Raw genomic sequence first — 18,196 nt, 5'->3', positions numbered from 1 at the left:
GAAATCATAGGAAGTCACAGATCGCAGTACGGTGCATTCAGATGGAACCTTGCCTGTTTAGACTCTGCTTTTCAAAGTCTAGTTATAAGCAAAGTTGCCTGTAAAGACTGCATAGATAAGGTCTTAAATAATGAGCCATTCTAAACCTCTTGCATAAAAGGGTAGCCACTCAGGAAAAATCCCATCAAAAGCAGCAAAACTTTATCTTCTTCTTCTTTCATGTCCATCATCCATGTTTCAAATGTTACATCACTGTCATCTTCCGTCCTGAAAAGGGTGCAAGCTTCCGGCGACAATCAGTGGGAGCCATCACTTGTACAATAGATGGTGGTGGTAGCAGAATTAGCTCAGGACACTTCCAGTTTCCAGCTCCGCGACGTGGATGTTTCTGCTATGGGGCAAGCAAAACATTATGAAAGATGTATTTAGACAATAGACAATAGGTGCAGGAGGAGGCCTTTCGGCCCTTCGAGCCAGCACCACCATTCAATTTGATCATGGCTGATCATTCTCAATCAGTAACCCGTTCCTGCCTTCTCCCCATACCCCCTGACTCCGCTATCCTTAAGAGCTCTATCTAACTCTCTCTTGAATGCATTCTCTGAGGCAGAGAATTCCACAGATTCACAACTCTCTGACTGAAAAAGTTTTTCCTCATCTCAGTTCTAAATGGCCTTCCCCTTATTCTTAAACTGTGGCCCCTTGTTCTGGACTCCCCCAACATTGGGAACATGTTTCCTGCCTCTAACGTGTCCAACCCCTTAATAATCTTATGCGTTTCGATAAGATCCCCTCTCATCCTTCTAAATTCCAGTGTATACAAGCCTAGTCGCTCCAGTCTTTCAATATTTCTGTCAGGTATTTTAAAATGTCATATTGTGCTACAAATGCCAAACATTTTCCATCTGCATTACTCCACTATGTACCATGCAACAACAACAAAACACATGATCAATTTTTGTTGTAAAATAATGCATGTAACTGAGTAAGTTACTTATCATATTTTTCTATCCTGCCTTTAATTTCATACAAATTAATAAAATAATTATGTTAATCCATAGCTAGAGAAGCATTGAATACTTATAATTAGTTCTGACTGAAATCTGTGTGTTGGCCCTTTAAATAGTACAGTTTATAGAAGTTGATTTTTCGGTAAGTAAATTAGACTGCATATTTCAGACCAGTGAGGTTGCAAATCACAGTGGAATCAGAATAGAACACGACACTATGCTTGCTGTTATTTGGTGGTCTTATGCCAAAACATGTTAGTAGTGTCAAAAGTACTACCAAAGGTTAAGACTTGAATTTTCTGCCAGATGCCAGAGGTGTGGGAACGAGTGCAATTTTTCTCTAAACCTATTTTCAACTGTACTGCCCTTTTTTTCAATATTACAGGAAGGATTTTCTTAATCCAGTTACAGGTTCACGTTTGATTTTACTTTGAACAGTTTGGTGGTCTTGATCTTCAATAATCTTCATCATTCTTAAAATCAATGGAAGAGGCCTCTGAAATGTCTCCTTTAACAAACAAGAGGAGAATCTTTGTGCAAAGAATTGCTAATTTGGCTTTAAAAGTGCCCATGTTACTATGAGAAAAATAACTTGCTTTTAATGTACTGTAGGTAGCACAGCAGTCAGTTTTCATGTTGCACGCTTCCATAAAAACACAGCATGATACATCTGGAGGAGTCTATAAATAGAGTTTGATGCACTGTACATTTCGGGGCTAGATTAGCTCGTTTGGTTGTGGTCAGGTTTGAAAGGTATTGGTCAGAACACAACATATTGTTCAAAGTATTGCCACATGATCATATGCAACCCCACCAGAAGAAGACCCTTCTGACAACACAACATTCCTCAGAACTGCGCTGTAATGGCAGACTAGATGTGTGGAGTAGAACTTGACCTATGACTGAGAGGTGTGATCATTGGATCTCCTCTCTTGAGAAGCAGATATAGGGATCTGTTTTTTTCAGTACTGTTTCAGTCATCATTTTGAATGAATAAATGCTTAATCTGGTGATTTGAGCACAATAATTGACAGTACTGAGGGGTGCTGCATTGCTAGAGTTGAGGCTTTCAGGTAAAAAAGGATGGTTTTACAAATAGGAGCAAAAATACCATTGACTGGCTGAAAAAGAGCAGGGAATTATGTATTGTATCATGTATATGTATCCAGGCGACTTGATTCCTCCATCAATATCAAGGTTGCTTATCTTGTTGCTGCTCTATGAAAATTAGTTGTCATGTTTTCCCACAAGGAGTTGATTGGACCTCAGTGGCTGTAAAGCACATATTGATGCTGGTGAAAATGCTACAGCAAAACAAAGGACTAAAATTCTATAGAAGTTGCTCAATTTCCATTCGGTGAATTTGTGGTGACAAAGCATGCTTTCAATTGGTTCGGTGCATGAGGATCTATGGAACCTTAGGAAATGATCTCATACAGCATAACAGAAGAGGGGTGAACATTCTTGTGATAATTGTGGTGCAGTTTCCAAAAGCAATTTACCTCTGCCATGTTGAGCTGGTGTGTACGTCTTCATCAGGTTGCTCTGTGACCTGGGTTAAATATACACATGGAGCCACCACAACAGAGTAATCTATACATAGATCTGATTGCACTGTTCTGTTCTGGAATAGCACCAAAAGCAAGTGCGGACATGAAAGGACATAGCCTGCCAATGTCAGCAGTCTGTAACAACTCGGGATTGTTGATGTACTCAACAAGCCATTGATCTTTTCATCAAATAGAAACATTCATTTAAAAGTGTCCGGAAAAATGGTGGTAAGTTTATAAAAAATAGACACAGAGTGTTGGAGTAACTCAGCAGGTCAGGCAGCATCACTGGAGAGCATGCATAGATGACATCTGTATAAATGCCACCATGTCATGGGAGAATCAAGCTCATTGGAAATGAACAAGCTTGTAAGAAGAAAGAGACAGTGGGAGGAAGCAAAAGTTAATTATTTCTTCTTCTCTGACCTCTTGTGGGTTTTGACTATCTGCAAGAACTTTGAAAGTCACAAGATACCGAATGAATAAAGGGGAGCAGGAGTCCTCCATTAATCAGATAAATGAATAATGCCACAACTGGCCTGGGCTGCTAATTTAATGATTGAAACTATGTTAAAATCTTGTATAGTCCAATAGAAAAACAAGGTAGACACAAAATGCTGGAGTAACTCAGCGGGTCAGGCAGCATCTCAGGAGAGAAGGAATGGGTGACGTTTCGGCTCGAGACCCATCTTCAGACTGCCTGAAAGCAGTCTGAAGAAGGGTCTCGACCCGAAACGTCACTCATTCCTTCTCTCCTGAGATGCTGCCTGACCCACTGAGTTACTCCAACATTTTGTGTCTACCTTCGATTTAAGCCAGCATCTGCAGTTATTTAACTACACATTAGAAAAACAACATGCTTTCTGTCCATTGGCCATTTCTTTATATCCATGTTGCCATTAAACCTGTTATTTCTTGAGCTTCAATGTTGTTAATCATCCTTTAGCATAGGAGAGAAAGAGGGGAGTATGAGAAAAGGGAGAAGTATATGAGAGATGAAAGGGGGTCTTGAGAGAAAGAGAGGACAACACAAACTAATATTTATGGACATTGTTTTTTTTCCTGTGTGAGAATTTTTTTTAAAATTCCTTTCTTCCCAGGTGAATGCTGAATAAAATGACACAGCCGATCAGGGAACCTCTTCAGAGGAGGAAGTCATTGGGACCGATGTCCCCAAATGCTGCAAAACGACTCTACCGCAACCTGTCCTTCAGATTAAAAGGCAGCTCCAGCTCAGAGGACGGCAGCCTCATCAAAAAAATTGAGAAGGAAAGAAGCAAGAAATCTTCAACCATGGTATGAGCGTTTTTATTGTATTGGACCATCAATTAATTATTTATACGGTGCAAGTCAGAAAAGTAATTCTGAGAGTAAATGTGCTTTGGCTTACTATAGAGATGCAGCATGGGAACAGGCCTTTTGGCTCACTGAGTCCAAACTGACCATCGATCACCTGTTCACACTAGTTTTATGTTATCTCAATTTCTCACCCACTCCTTTGCACACTAGGGGCAATTTACAGAGGCCGATTAACCTACAAACCCACCGTCTTTGGGGTGCGGGAGGAAACCAGAGCACCTGGAGGAAACCCACGCGGTCACGGGGAAATTGTGTAAACTCCACTCAGAGAGTACCCGAGGTTACGACTGAACCCGGGGGTCTGGTGCTGTGAGGCAGTGAGTCCACTAGCTGCGCCACTGTGCCAGTGGTTGGTTTGTCACCAAATGACTTCCGCTCGGCCATCACAGATTCTTCCTGTAAATCAGAATGCCAAATGGATTAGTTGCAAGTATTTGGGATCTATAAGTGGACTGTGGGGCTCAACAAGATACGTTTATCCTCTGTGCTAGTCAGTATGTGAATAGCCATGGTCTCCAGTACCTTAGGATTAGTGATCTTTGCAAAACCTCAAACCAATAAAGTGACAAAGGTGTGCTAAACTAAGGAACTGGACATGACGCAGTGCGCAATTCTCTGAATGCTTTCAAGAGAGAGCTAGATAGAGCTCTTAAGGATAGCGGAGTTAGGGGGTATGGGGAGAAGGCAGGAATGGGGTACTGATTGAGAATGATCAGCCATGATCACATTGAATGGTGGTGCTGGCTCGAAGGGCTGAATGGCCTACTCCTGCACCCATTGTCTATTGTCTATGGTCTATTGTATCATGTTGACCTACTTTGTCTCCTGCACCAGCGCCTTTGCTCAGAATATTTAAATGACCAAGGTTTCAGCTTGTCAATGTTGCACATAGATCAGTTCACATCAGATACGAAGGTGCTGACAACTGCGCTTTGCAATAACCCCAAAATATATAATCACCCTGTACTTTTCAGTATTACACGACTTCGCTGTTGAACTCATGCAGCACAGTAGCAGCCTATGCGGTAAAATAGCACAAAATTATGACTCATGTATGAGTAAAATATCCCTGCAGTGTGAGTCATAGTTAGTACATGATAAAGGAATCTGCAACAGTGTCAATCAGTTTTACTAGAATGCGATCTCTCATTGCTGTTACTGTGGAAACGAATCATAGCCAGATTTTCCTGCTTCTTTCCATGTGACATCTCCATGTGAATTGGATGTTGACGCGAGTTGGGCAAATAAAAATAGTTGTGGAGTCAAACAGCATGGAAACAGGCCCTCAGCCCAACTCATCAATGCCAAGCCTGATGCCCATCTACACTAGTCCCATTTGGCTATATTTGGCTCATATCTATCTATCTATATCTATATATATATTACCAAAACTCTCATCTTTGTTAGCTGGATTGTACGTACCCGAAATACAGCCAAAACGGAACACGATAGCGCCACAATTTTAGGCCCACCTTCCTCACCATTGGCCCGTGGTTCAAATGGATGTTGTATTTTAAAAGTTATTCACTTTTTAAACTTTAAAAATCACTTTTTAAACTTTAATAAATCCCGTTTCCACTGCCCTGCCTGTCAGCCAGGCCTGTGCAGTAATACCTCCTTGTTTGACGTCACAAAGGGAACCCAACGGGTCCGCGCTTGCACAGTTGGGACCTGTTGATCTAATACAGATGCTCCCCGACCTTCGATGCTTCGACTTACGATATTTCGATTTTCCGATGGTGCAAACGGCGGCGGGGGGTGGGGGGAGGAGACGAGGGGGGGATAAGGGCGGTTGAGGGGGGATGGAGTGGGTGAGTGGGTGAATGGGTGAAGGGGGGTGAGGGGAGGAGGGGGATACGGGGGGGGGTTGAGGGGGGATGGAGTGGGTGAGTGGGGCGGAGAAGGGAAGGGTGGTGAGGGGGGAGTGGGGGGGAAGGAGGGGAGGTGGGGAGTGGGGGAGGGGAGAGTGCTAGACCAATGCAGGAGAGGTTTGGGCCCAACGGGTCCACCCTTTTCCAGTCTCTAATAAAAACAAATTTGGCAGAATGGTGGTGAGAACTTTCAATAACCATCAGTAAATTTTCAGATGGATCTCTATAAATTTATTGGCTACATTAAAAGAAAACCTTTGGGACAGTGGTGTTAACTGTGGTGATTCTTTGAAATCTCAGTGGGTGAGTACTTTCACCATTAGTTTAAGGGGAGCTCTGTGAAACAGTGCCTGCCAGTAATTCTTCAGTGGCTCATGCTCGTTAGCAATGACAATGACAATGATGGGTCAGTGACAATGATGGGTCGGTTCCTAACAATAATGCTTCGGAAGAAACCTGAAATATAGAGCAGATCTCAGTGTCAGTGACATGCCTCTGTGATGATGACCCAGATTGTTCATTGCAGGTAGCACCAGAAATCTGTCAATACACCAACAGCAGTTTGGTTTCAAAAGATATGTTTTTAGGGCTGATGTATATTAAAATACATATTTTATTGTATTTTTGTAGAGATTAATGTATTTACTTTTGCTAATTTCTAGAACATTCAGTATGATTCGGTCTTTGACGCTGTGGAGCATGAGGACCTTGATGCAGTTCAGCGGATACTCGAACGACGTGGCATTCGTGACAACCTCAATGAGGCCACGAGCAATGGCCTGGTGCCTCTAGATGTTGCTGTGCTGACTAATAACATCTCAATGGCGAGCCTCTTAATAAATGCTGGAGCCAGGGACAACCATCATTGTGAGTGGTCAAAACTAGGGAGAGGGATAATCAATGTTAAGGCCAGTGTTAACCTTCAAAGCCAGGAGTCACAAGTTATAGGAGTAGAATTGGGCCATTCAGCCCACCGAGTCCACTCCGCAATTCAATCATGGCTGATCTCTGCCTCCTAATCCCATTTTCCTGCCTTCTCCCCATAACCCTTGACACCCGTTCTAATCAATAATTTGTCTATCTCTGCCCTAAAAATATCCACTGACGTGGCCCCCACAACCCTCTGTGGCAATGAGTTCCACAGATAAACCGTCTGACGAAAGAAGTTCCTCACCTCCTTTCTAAAAGAGCGCCCTTTAATTCTGAGGCTGTGACCTCTGGTCCTAGACTCTCCCACCAGTGGAAACATCCTTTCCATATCTACTCTGTCTATGCCTTTCATTATTCTGTTAGCTTCAATGAGGTCCCCCCTCAACCTTCTAAACCCTAGCAAGGAGAGGCCCAGTGCTGACAAGCGCTCATCATATGCAAACCCACTCTTTCCTGGAATCATTCTTGTAAACCTCTCCAGAGCCAGCACATCCTTCCTCAGATATGGGGCTCAAATTTGCTCACAGTACACTGACTTCATGAGAAATATGATGGCTGCTATTGTAGAATAGTGAGACTTCCATGAAAAGCAAAACAAGGACTGGGTCACCTCCATGCCTATTCTCCATTCATGGCGAAACAAGGAACTGCAGCTCCTTGTTTACAAAAAAAAGACACAAAGTGCTGGAGCAGTACAGGCAGCATTCCAGGAGAACAGACTGAAGAAGCGTACCAACCTGATACGGCGGTACTGGCTCGAAAGGCCGAATGGCCTACTCCTGCACCTATTGTCTTTTGTCTATTGTCTATTGACACCTTTCAGAGATGCTGCCTGATCTGCTGAGTTATTCAAGCACTTTGTGCCTATTTTTCTCCATTCATGGAGTTTTTCTAATATGATCAGCGAACGCCATCTATCCTCTCCATCCCCAATGCCTGGTAATCACACAAAGGCCTGGACCTTTGTTGTGAAGGCATAGTGTGCTAAAGAAGTTTTGCGATGAAGCACTTCCTTGTCTCTTTACTCCTCACATAGGAGTCAAGTCTGTGCCTGTCTTGGCTAATGTTATAATATTGGATATCGAGCTCCAATAGTCGACATCAGCACTCACATTTCAAAGAACACGTGCCAGAGAGTGTGTTTCTTTGAAATGCACAATGTTTTATTGTGCTTATCCATGATGGGGACCCATTTTATTTAATTTATTTGTTCACCATTGATGTGGATATAGTAAGGAATGATTAGACATATTGCCCTGGGGAATGGAATACAGATCAGAAGCAAAAAGGAGTTTGTACGTTCTCCCCGTGACCTGCGTGGGTTTTCTCCGAGATCTTCGGTTTCCTCCCACACTCCAAAGACGTACAGGTATGTAGGTTAATTGGCTGGGTAAATGTAAAAATCGTCCCTAGTGGGTGTAGGATAGTGTTAATGTACGGGGATCACTGGGCGGCACGGACTTGGAGGGCCGAAAAGGCCTGTTTCCGGCTGTAGATATATGATGATATGATATGATAAAAAAGTGGGTGAGCTCCTGCAACAGAAAGATAACGCCTTCAAATGATCTCGCAACAAAGATCAGAATTTGTTGCATGAAATGTAGCAGTTGCTGGCAATGTCAGCACTTATCGTCCACTGCTTAGTCTCCCTGACTGACTCAGGAGGTCAGTAAAGAACGTTTTCTGGAGTCACATGCACAGAAACCAGCAAAGACAGTCGTTTCTGTGCAGGAAGAATATTGGTGAACCAGCTAAACTTCTTTTTTGCTGTGTTTTGTGACTGCTGTAATTTCGTTCGGTATTTATACCGAATGACAATAAAGTTCTGTGTATCCAGTAGTTTTTGTGACTGCTGTTACCAAGATGTTCCAAGAACTCTGGCTATAAATGCACTGGGTCACCATTCCCCCAATCGAATGAACGTGGTATAGAATCTCGTCCAATAACTCTGTCATTCTCCTCACCATTCTGTGTGTTCCGTCTTTTTCTCTTAACCCTATGTATACTCTATGCTGTTATATTGTCCATCCAGTCAATGAGGCCAGCTGGTCTTCGCATCTGACAACAATAGTGAGCAATGCAGGGCAAAAGATTTCCGAACTGACAGAACTGAGGAACGAAGAATCAGAGGCTGATTTCCATAACAAAACCAGAGCACTTCGGACTTGGAGATTTCGATACAAGCTGTATAAGCAAATGAAAGCTGCTTTTGACAATGCGTGTAAGTGCCAATATCTTTACCTGGAATCACTCATTTTTGTTTTTACTTCAATGTCCTTGCATCCTTCAAGAGGTATGTATCCAGGATACCTGACATTGTAGCATTTCTTCCTGAGCTGAATACCCTACCCCCTTCCCTTTTTTAAATCACCGATCAACGCTCCTACCCTTTCCAAAGTTAAAATCCTTTAGTCACCACGCAGTGTGTTCTGACACACACAGGATCATCACTGCTTGTGCTCGATAGGGATAAGGTCAAAAATTAAACTGGAATAAATAATTGGACGAATGAGCGATCAATGGAGCAGTTCCTTACGGAGATAGTGAAGAAGTTCACATTGATTCATTTGGGGCAAATTGGATAAAGTTCTCTGAGAAAATAACAGTTTTGGCTGCAATCTGAGACATGATGTGTGGCAAGTGCTGAGAGGAACAGGTGACTCTGGGCTTCTGGTTCCTAATTGTCTCCCCATGAGGTTTTTTTCTCACATTGTGAATAGATCTGATGCAGACTAATTGATAAAGATCGATCACCTGGAATAGTCAACAACACAATTCTCATTTTGTTACGCGGTTACCAGGATGAAACATAGAAACATAGAAAATAGGTGCAGGAGTAGGCCATTCGGCCCTTTGCGCCTGCACCGCCATTCAATATGATCATGGCTGATCATCCAGCTCAGTAGCCTGTACCTGCCTTCTCTCCATACCCCCTGATCCCTTTAGCAAAAAGGGCCACATCTAACTCCCTCTTAAATATAGCCAATGAACTGGCCTCAACTACCTTCTGTGGCAGAGAATTCCACAGACTCACCACTCTCTGTGTGAAGAAATGTTTTCTCATCTCGGTCCTAAAAGACTTCCCCCTTATCCTTAAGCTGTGACCCCTGGTTCTGGACTCCCCCAACATCGGGAACAATCTTACCGCATCTAGCCTCTCCAACCCCTTAAGAATTTTATATGTTTCTATAAGATCCCCCCTCAGTCTTCTAAATTCCAGCGAGTACAAGCCCAGTCTATCCAGTCTTTCCTCATATGCAAGTCCCGCCATCCCAGGCATTAATCTGGTGAACCTTCTCTGTACTCCCTCTAAGGCAAGAACGTCTTTCCTCAGGTTAGGAGACCAAAACTGCACACAATACTCCAGGTGCGGTCTCACCAAGGCCCTGTACAACTGCAGCAGAACCTCCCTGCTCCTAAACTCAAATCCTCTTGCTATGAATGCCAACATACCATTCGCTTTCTTCACTGTCTGCTACACCTGCATGCTTGCTTTCAATGACTGGTGCACCATGACACCCAGGTCACGTTGCATCTCCCCTTCTCCCAATCGGTCACCATTCAGGTAATACTCTGCTTTCCTGTTCTTGCCGCCAAACTGGATAACCTCACATTTATCCACATTATATTGCATCTGCCATGCATTTGCCCACTCGCCTAATCTATCCAAGTCACTCTGCAGCCTCCTAGCATCCTCCTCGCAGCTAACACTGCCACCCAGCTTTGTGTCATCCGCAAACTTAGAGATGTTGCATTCAATTCCCTCGTCCAAATCATTAATATACACTGTAAATAACTGGGGTCCCAGCACTGAGCCTTGCGGTACCCCACTAGTCACTGCCTGCCATTCCGAAAAGGACCCATTTATTCCTACTCTTTGCTTCCTGTCCACCAACCAATTTTCTATCCACCTCAACACTGAACCCTCAATACCGTGTGCTTTAAGTTTGTACACCAATCTCCTATGTGGGACCTTGTCGAAGGCCTTCTGAAAGTCCAGATATAACACATCGACTGGTTCTCCCTTATCCACTCTACTAGTTACATCCTCGAAAAATTCTATAAGATTCGTCAGACATGATTTGCCTTTGGTAAATCCATGCTGACTTTGTCCGATGATTTCACCACTTTCCAAATGTGATGCTATCACATCTTTAATAACTGACTAGCATTTTCCCCACTACCGATGTTAGGCTAACTGGTCTATAATTCCCCGTTTTCTCTCTCCCTCCCTTTTTAAAAAGTGGGGTTACATTAGCTACCCTCCAGTCCTCAGGAACTACTCCAGAATCTAAAGAGTTTTGAAAAATTATCACTAATGCATCCACTATTTCTGAGGCTACTTCCTTAAGCACTCTGGGATGCAGCCTATCTGGCCCTGGGGATTTACCTGCCTTTCATCCATTTAATTTACCTAACACCACTTCCCGACTAACCTGGATTTCCCTCAGTCCCTCCATCTCATTAGACCACCGGTCCCCCGCTATTTCCGGCAGACGGTTTATGTCTTCCTTAGTGAAGACAGAACCAAAGTATTTGTTCAATTGGTCTGCCATCTCCTTGTTCCCTATGATCAATTCACCTGTTTCCGACTGCAAGGGACCTACATTTGCCTTAACTAATCTTTTTCTCTTGACATATCTATAAAAGCTTTTGCAGTCTGTTTTTATGTTCCTTGCCAGTTTTCCCTCAATCATAATGGTGGTTGGTGAACCTGTCCCCTTTTGCTCCTTTGTTTCTATGTACCAGTAGAATATTCATTTTGACTTCACTTTATTCACTGCACAAAATCAATATCCCTTAAAGGACCCATAGATTCTCACAAATACTATCCCTCCTAGTTCTGTAGCATCATTAAATAGGATGCTTACACAAATCTTTCATGCATGCAATGCTAAAAGTGATGTTCAACAAAGCACCAGCATTTTCTCCCAAATGCTGTGAGAATGTGCAATCCTAACCCAGGTTATTACCATCCTACATCAATCCATTATCTGCAATTGCAGTTTCAGAGTTTTAATGTTGTATGCGCACTGAAAGAAACTGCTATAGAGCACCCTAATCAGCGAGACAATATGTTGACAATCCTGGTGCATTCAATTCAATGATGATGAGAGGGTGACACGAGTTAATCCTGTTTCTCTACAGATGTTCCTGATTCTCCAGAGAATGTGCGTTTGTTGGTAACTGGTAGCACATCTCTTCAAGTTACATTTGAAGAACCACGGAAGATAGACAGCTTGATGATCACGCGATACAAAGGTAGTTTAAAACAGGTTTTGCTGTTGTTGTTGCAACTTCTTTTGTATGATAATTATGTGTTTGCAGAAGTTTTTTAAATATCTTAATGTTGCTTAAGGCAGCATAAAGCTGATTAATACAGACAGGAAGGTAACATATTTCATCATGATATTGGAAGGAGGCTATTTGTCCATTGCCAGCTCACTGAGCAATCCGATTGCCCGAGCTAATTTCCCTGCAACTTATTTATTCTCTCAATATTCCAATCAATTCCACTCAGACATTACTATTTATTTACAGTCTAGGGTCAATTTACATTAACTAATTAAACTACCGATCTGTTCAAACAATGATCTACAATGAGTTAGCTGACTACAGCTCATAACCCTGCAATTGCCTTCAGTACATCAGGTTTAGGGAGATAGATACCGAGTTTGTTGCTCTGGAACCCTGCATAGTGATTCCTGCAGGACAAGCCTAATTATGTTGGTGAGTAGAGACAAATATACCTAATTAAGATCTTAAATTCACTGACAAATAAGTCTCTTTACACTGCAACCTAATGATGCACTGGGATTTGGGCATGGGCTGAGAGGGCAACTCTCACAGGTGTATCTTTTCCAGAGAAAAAAACACTGCCAAGTACAGAAGAGACAGGGAAAATAAAACTTGGAAGTAAAAGATATTTGTAAAAAGGTAAAAATCCTGAAGTCCAAACCAACGGCCATTTCATTCCTTGTGCTGACTTCATCAAGAGCTGTAGAGAACCTTTAGGGATATGTATTATAGAGCTGCCTCCAAAAACATCAGATCAACACAAAGATTTTGTGCTGCTCCAGCAGAGTGAATCTGGCATCCATTCCAGGCCGCAGCTAGTTGAACAGCTGAATCCAAGCGTGAAGCTCAATGATAAGATCGATGCAGAACTTCCTGAGGTTGGAGAGAAGTCTGAGAGAAATAACTTATTTCTCTGGAGACGGGAAAATTGAATAGAATTGAGTAGAACTGTTTGGATATGTGGAGTCTCCAACTAGGAGTGACGGATCTAAGATAGTTACCAATATGTTCAATGGGGAATCCGTGAGAATGTTTAATCTTAAAGTGGGTGCCAGTGAGATGAATAAAGTATGTACTTTTAGTGGTAAGCAAGATAATTTATCCGAACAAAAATGTAGACAGGGTGAAATGAAGTAGGGTAGAGGGAGCTAATGTGAACACTAACACCGATATTGACTATTTGGGCAGAATCATTTGTCTCAGTACTGAGCCTCCGGCATGTATACACTGGAATTTAGAAGGATAAGAGGGGATCTTATCGAAACGTATAAGATTATTAAGGGGTTAGACACGTTGGAGGCAGGAAACATGTTCCCAATGTTGGGGGAGTCCAGAACAAGGGGCCACAGTTTAAGAATAAGGGGTAGGCCATTTAGAACTGAGATGAGGAAAAACTTTTTCAGTCAGAGAGTTGTGAATCTGTGGAATTCTCTGCCTCAGAAGGCAGTGGAGGCCAATTCTCTGAATGCATTCAAGAGAGAGCTAGATAGAGCTCTTAAGGATAGCGAAGTCAGGGGGTATGGGGAGAAGGCAGGAACGGGGTACTGATTGAGAATGATCAGCCATGATCACATTGAATGGCGGTGCTGGCTCGAAGGGCCGAATGGCCTCCTCCTGCACCTATTGTCTATTGTCTATTGCCTATTGGCATAATACAAATAAACTAATACCGGTTGCTAGGCAGAGGGGAGAAGCAAGAGACGCCAAAGCATCAAGAAACAATTGATTGGCTATATACTGTAGCTTCCCTTTCCACAGTAAGAGAGTATGGACTAGATGTCATCATCTTGGAATACAGTGAACAAGGCGGTGGAACAAGATAGGATTTGTCTAAAAATTAGTCGGGTTTTAGGAAGGGGAAGACTAAAAACAACTGCAAGGAAGGCAGGTTTAGAATGCATGTGTAGTTGTGATGAATGAGGCTGGAAAGCTTCAGGCTAAATTAATCATTTATCTAAACTAGCCAACATACACCGCTGTGGCAGAGCGGTATGAAAGTGGCTGAACTATTTGGGTACAGCACAGTGAGAAGTGTGTACAACAACATTCATCCCATTTCCCCTTTTCTTATTTCCCTATGATCCTGCACCTATTTTCTCTCAGATATGTTCATCAGCACCCCTTTGATTCTTTCTGCCATTTACCCACACTAGGGGGGTATTTACGGTCGCCAATTTTACCCACCAACTCTTCTTTGGGAAGTGGGATGATATCAGGGCGCCCAAAAATCCATGTGGTCACAGAGAGAACATTGAAACTCTGCACAGACAACACCCAAGACCAGGATCGAACCCCGGTTACGAGATTTGTGAGACAGTAACAGTAGGTGGTGCATAACCGTGCCAAGTGCTGAAGTTACATTCACCTTTGTCCTAACTCCATGTCCTTCTTGTAGCTGGATTGATAGCATTTGTGTGTCCATCTCTTTCAGTGGAGTGGAGCAACTCTGAAAGCTTTGAAACCGGAGCAGGAGTTGCAGTTGTCGAGGATCTGAAGGTCCTGCAGTTAGCGATTGAAAACCTTGTCACGGTAAGTGGCAGCATGCCCTACTAGCAACCTGTTCTCTATCCTTCGTTTAGAAATTGGTCCTATTTATGTATACAAAAGAAGACATTCTGCAAATATTTTGAGCTGCTTGGTCTCGTTTCTTGTTGAGACCCTGGCCAGTTGTAAAATAGCTTGGGCAGTTACAGCTCTGATTCACTGAGCGTGCCATTTCCCTGTTGTATTTTGTACACCAACAATATCATCAGCATGCACATTGAGCGTTAATTATTCACCAACGGAAACCACGTGAAAAGGTCATGATCACCAAATTTAAGAAGTAATAATAATTATGAATAAAATCAGAGTTGTGAATCGTGTGACATTGTAAGTGTCCGCACTGGGATATCATTTATTTTCTTTATAGACTCCCTCCACCATTCAAATTAAAAATCTCATCGCTGAAGGCACTGAACACAAATTGAGGCATTTCTGCACTAACAACTTTAGTGTACTAAGGTCTCATTTACATTATGTTGATAAACACACTTTGCATGAAATATTTGTATTGTAGCCCTGTAATCTGTAAGTCAATGTTTGTATCCTTATTTCTAAATTAATTTGCAAATGCAATGGTGAAGCATTATTGTTCGAAGAAAGGACACTTCTATTAAATCCACATTAGATCCATAATTTGTTTATATAAATGAATATGCAAAACCGTGCAAATTCTCTTGCCAGTTTCTGCTGTACTATTCAGGTCACTGCCACTGTTAAAAAAAATAAAAGAAAACTCAATCATTTTTTGTTTTTAAAAATCACTTTCGCTGTCTTTCGTGGTACTGCATTACCAACAATTGTACAAATGATTTGAGCTCGAACACTGAGTCCTCACATCAAACACTGGCGATCATAAGGTCATAAGTGATAGGAGCAGAATTAGGCCATTTGGCCCATCAAGTCTACTCTGCCGTTCAATCGTGGTTGATCTATCTCTCCCTCCTAACCCCGTTCTCCTGCCTTCTCCCAATAAACCCTGACACCCATAAATGAATCTATCTATCTCTGCCTTAAAAATATCCATTACCATGGCCTCCACAGCCTTCTGTTCCACAGATTCACCACCCTCTGACTAAAGAAATTCATCCTCATCTCTTTCCTTAAGGAAAGTCCTTAAATTCTGAGGTTATGACCTCTAGTCCTAGACTCTCCCACTAGTGGAACCATCCTCTGCACATCTACTCTATCCAAGTCTTTCACTATTCGATAAGTTTCAATGAGGTCCCCCCACATCCATACAGTATATTTTTTTAATGGAGCTTGACAGGGTACATGCAGGGGTGATGTCTCCCTTGACTGGGGTGTCCAGAACAAAGGACCACAATCTAAAAATCAAGGACTCACCCATCCAGATATGGGATTCCTTTACTGTAGGTTGGTGAAACTTTAGAGTTCTCTACCCAGGAGGGCTGTGGAGTGATGGTGTATATTCAGAAAGAGTTAGATAGATCTTTGTGCGTGCAGGGATTCAAGGCGTATGTGTAGGAAAGAACTGCAGATGCTGGTTCAAATCGAAGGTAGACACAAAATGCTGGAGTAACTCAGCTGAGGTACTCCAGCATTTTGTGTCTACCAAGGTGTATGGGGTTAGTTAAGTGATCCCGTGGTGAAAAATCAGCCATGATTTAATTATGGAGCAGACATAAAAGACCAAATGGCTTTTATCAGCTTGTCCTTAAACAACATATTTCCCATCAACAGGGTGCGCTCTACTATGTCCGTGTTTCAGCTTACAACATGAAAGGATGGGGTCCGCCAAAGTCTTCCTCTCCCCCATGTGCTGCTCCTTCTAGTAAGTGCTGATACATTGTTGTTTAACCATCACTCATCTTCTATATACTAAAACTCTTGTTTGTTTGTTTGTTTTGTTCCTGAACTGCGGCCAAAACAGTGCACGATAGTGCGACAATTTTAGGCCCACCTTACTCACCATCATCCCTTTGGTGCTAATGGGAGAAGTTTCATTGAAATCAGTGTTATATTTTAAAAGTTATTCACATTTTAAAGTTTAAATTTATCTCCTATGGAGGGAGGGGGAGGGAGGGGGAGGGAGGGACGGAGGGGGGTGGAGGGAGGGGGGAGGGAGGGATGGAGGGGGAGGGGAGTGTAAATGGGAGGAGAGAGGATAAGGAGGGGTTGAGGGGGATGGAGTGTGGGGGGAGGGGAAGGGGGAGGGGAGAGGGATGGGGAGGAAGGGGGAGAAGGGTGGAGTGGGGGAGGGGAGGGGGAGGGAGGGGGGGTGTGGGGGAGGGAGAGGGGGAGGGGGAGGGGAGGGGGAGGGGGAGGGGGAGGGGGAGGGGGAGGGGGGAGGGGGGAGAGGGGAGAGGGGAGAGGGGAGGGGGAAGGGGTGTGAGGAGATGGTACTGCACCAATGCAGGAGAGGTTTAGGCCCAACGGGTCCACTTGGTCTAGTGCTTAAAAAAGCACCCTTCATAGCTGATGCAAGATTAACAGTCAACAAAGAGTTTTTGTAGTGGAGTGTTTGAAATGTTGGAAGTGCAACAGGCAGTTTATATACAAGGAGCTCCTATTATCAATAGCTTGATAATCACTGAAAACCAAAAGTTATGGAGGCTGGAAATTGGAATTAGAAATGGGAAATGCTGGAGGTTCTCAGTGTGTGGAGAGTACAGGGGTAACGTTTCAGACCAATGGCTTTGCATCAGAACCAGGAAATGCGGTCATTATTATTGTTTAATATTCATCATGTTGGTCGGAGTAAATGTTAGACAGGACACCAGCGAAAACTCCCTGACCATGCAACCTTTTGCATTTGGCTGAAAGGTGAACAGTGTCACTGGGCCCACAATAATGCGCTCTATACTACTGTAGCAAAGGTTGTTTGGTCATTAAGATTGCAGGAGTAGAAAATCAGATCAATTGATCTTACCTGATCTCTGATGAATAGAACCAAGGGGTGTAAGGAGGCATGGAAAAGGCATGTATAGTGCTATACTCCCCGAGATAACTTTTTAATCTGCTAATTAAAGTTATTTTTCTTCCTTTGTCTTGCTTCTTCTCCTGAAGATCTATTCCTGAGATATTCCTATGCTTAATCCTGTTTTCATTCAGTTCATGTGTCTGAAAATTATTTTCTACCCAAACTGTATCCAGGTGGTTTTGCATAACTCTGGAAGTTTGCCTGGGCACATCCTGGTGGGATTCTCTCTTGCTCCCCGGGGCAGTTTTCACATCAGGAATATGTTATCTTCCTTGCCCTGATAATCCCAGGACAACCTGCTATTGACAGTCCAGTGCAGTGCTGGGACACCTGCTGCGAAGTGAACTGTTTACCCTTATTCTTTGTTCCAGCATTGCCTCCTCAACGCTGGAAATCCAAAACAACTTTTTATAACCGTGGTAATTTGTCAATACTGATTTGTGTTCTCTGTCCTCTGATCCCTGCGCAGGTTGGAAAGAGTGCTCAGATATTAAGCTGAGGCACAAAGACCAAAGCCAAGCTGTGCTGCAGCTTCTGGAGAGAGTGAAGGGCCCTTGCCATCGCAGTTTCTTCGTGGGTGAGTGCAGTCAAGAATCTGAACCACATTTCTATCCACAGCCCAACCCGTCAACCCAGTGCACACGCCAGCCAAGCCTGGATGGAGGTGGCAGCATGGATGTGACATTCTTGCAT

General features: G+C 43.1%; 1 protein-coding gene across 3 annotated transcripts in view; it reads left to right on the top strand.

Moving 5' to 3' along the window:
* Positions 1–18,196, top strand: part of LOC144611414 (ankyrin repeat and fibronectin type-III domain-containing protein 1-like) — an 84,593-nt gene that overhangs the window by 24,528 nt on the left and 41,869 nt on the right. For all 3 annotated transcript variants that reach the window (XM_078430484.1, XM_078430485.1, XM_078430486.1), the window contains 7 exons: positions 3,661–3,856; positions 6,453–6,657; positions 8,753–8,941; positions 11,869–11,982; positions 14,450–14,547; positions 16,264–16,354; positions 17,973–18,080. In XM_078430484.1, coding sequence (XP_078286610.1) covers positions 3,665–3,856; positions 6,453–6,657; positions 8,753–8,941; positions 11,869–11,982; positions 14,450–14,547; positions 16,264–16,354; positions 17,973–18,080 — 997 coding nt within the window. In that variant the 5' untranslated portion in view covers positions 3,661–3,664. The remainder of the gene's footprint in view (positions 1–3,660; positions 3,857–6,452; positions 6,658–8,752; positions 8,942–11,868; positions 11,983–14,449; positions 14,548–16,263; positions 16,355–17,972; positions 18,081–18,196) is intronic.

The sequence above is a fragment of the Rhinoraja longicauda genome, chromosome 40 (genome assembly GCF_053455715.1).
Source record: "Rhinoraja longicauda isolate Sanriku21f chromosome 40, sRhiLon1.1, whole genome shotgun sequence".
NCBI lineage: Eukaryota > Metazoa > Chordata > Chondrichthyes > Rajiformes > Arhynchobatidae > Rhinoraja > Rhinoraja longicauda.
The sequence above is the reverse complement of the archived record's forward strand: the minus strand, read 5'-3'. Positions and strand labels throughout refer to the sequence as shown.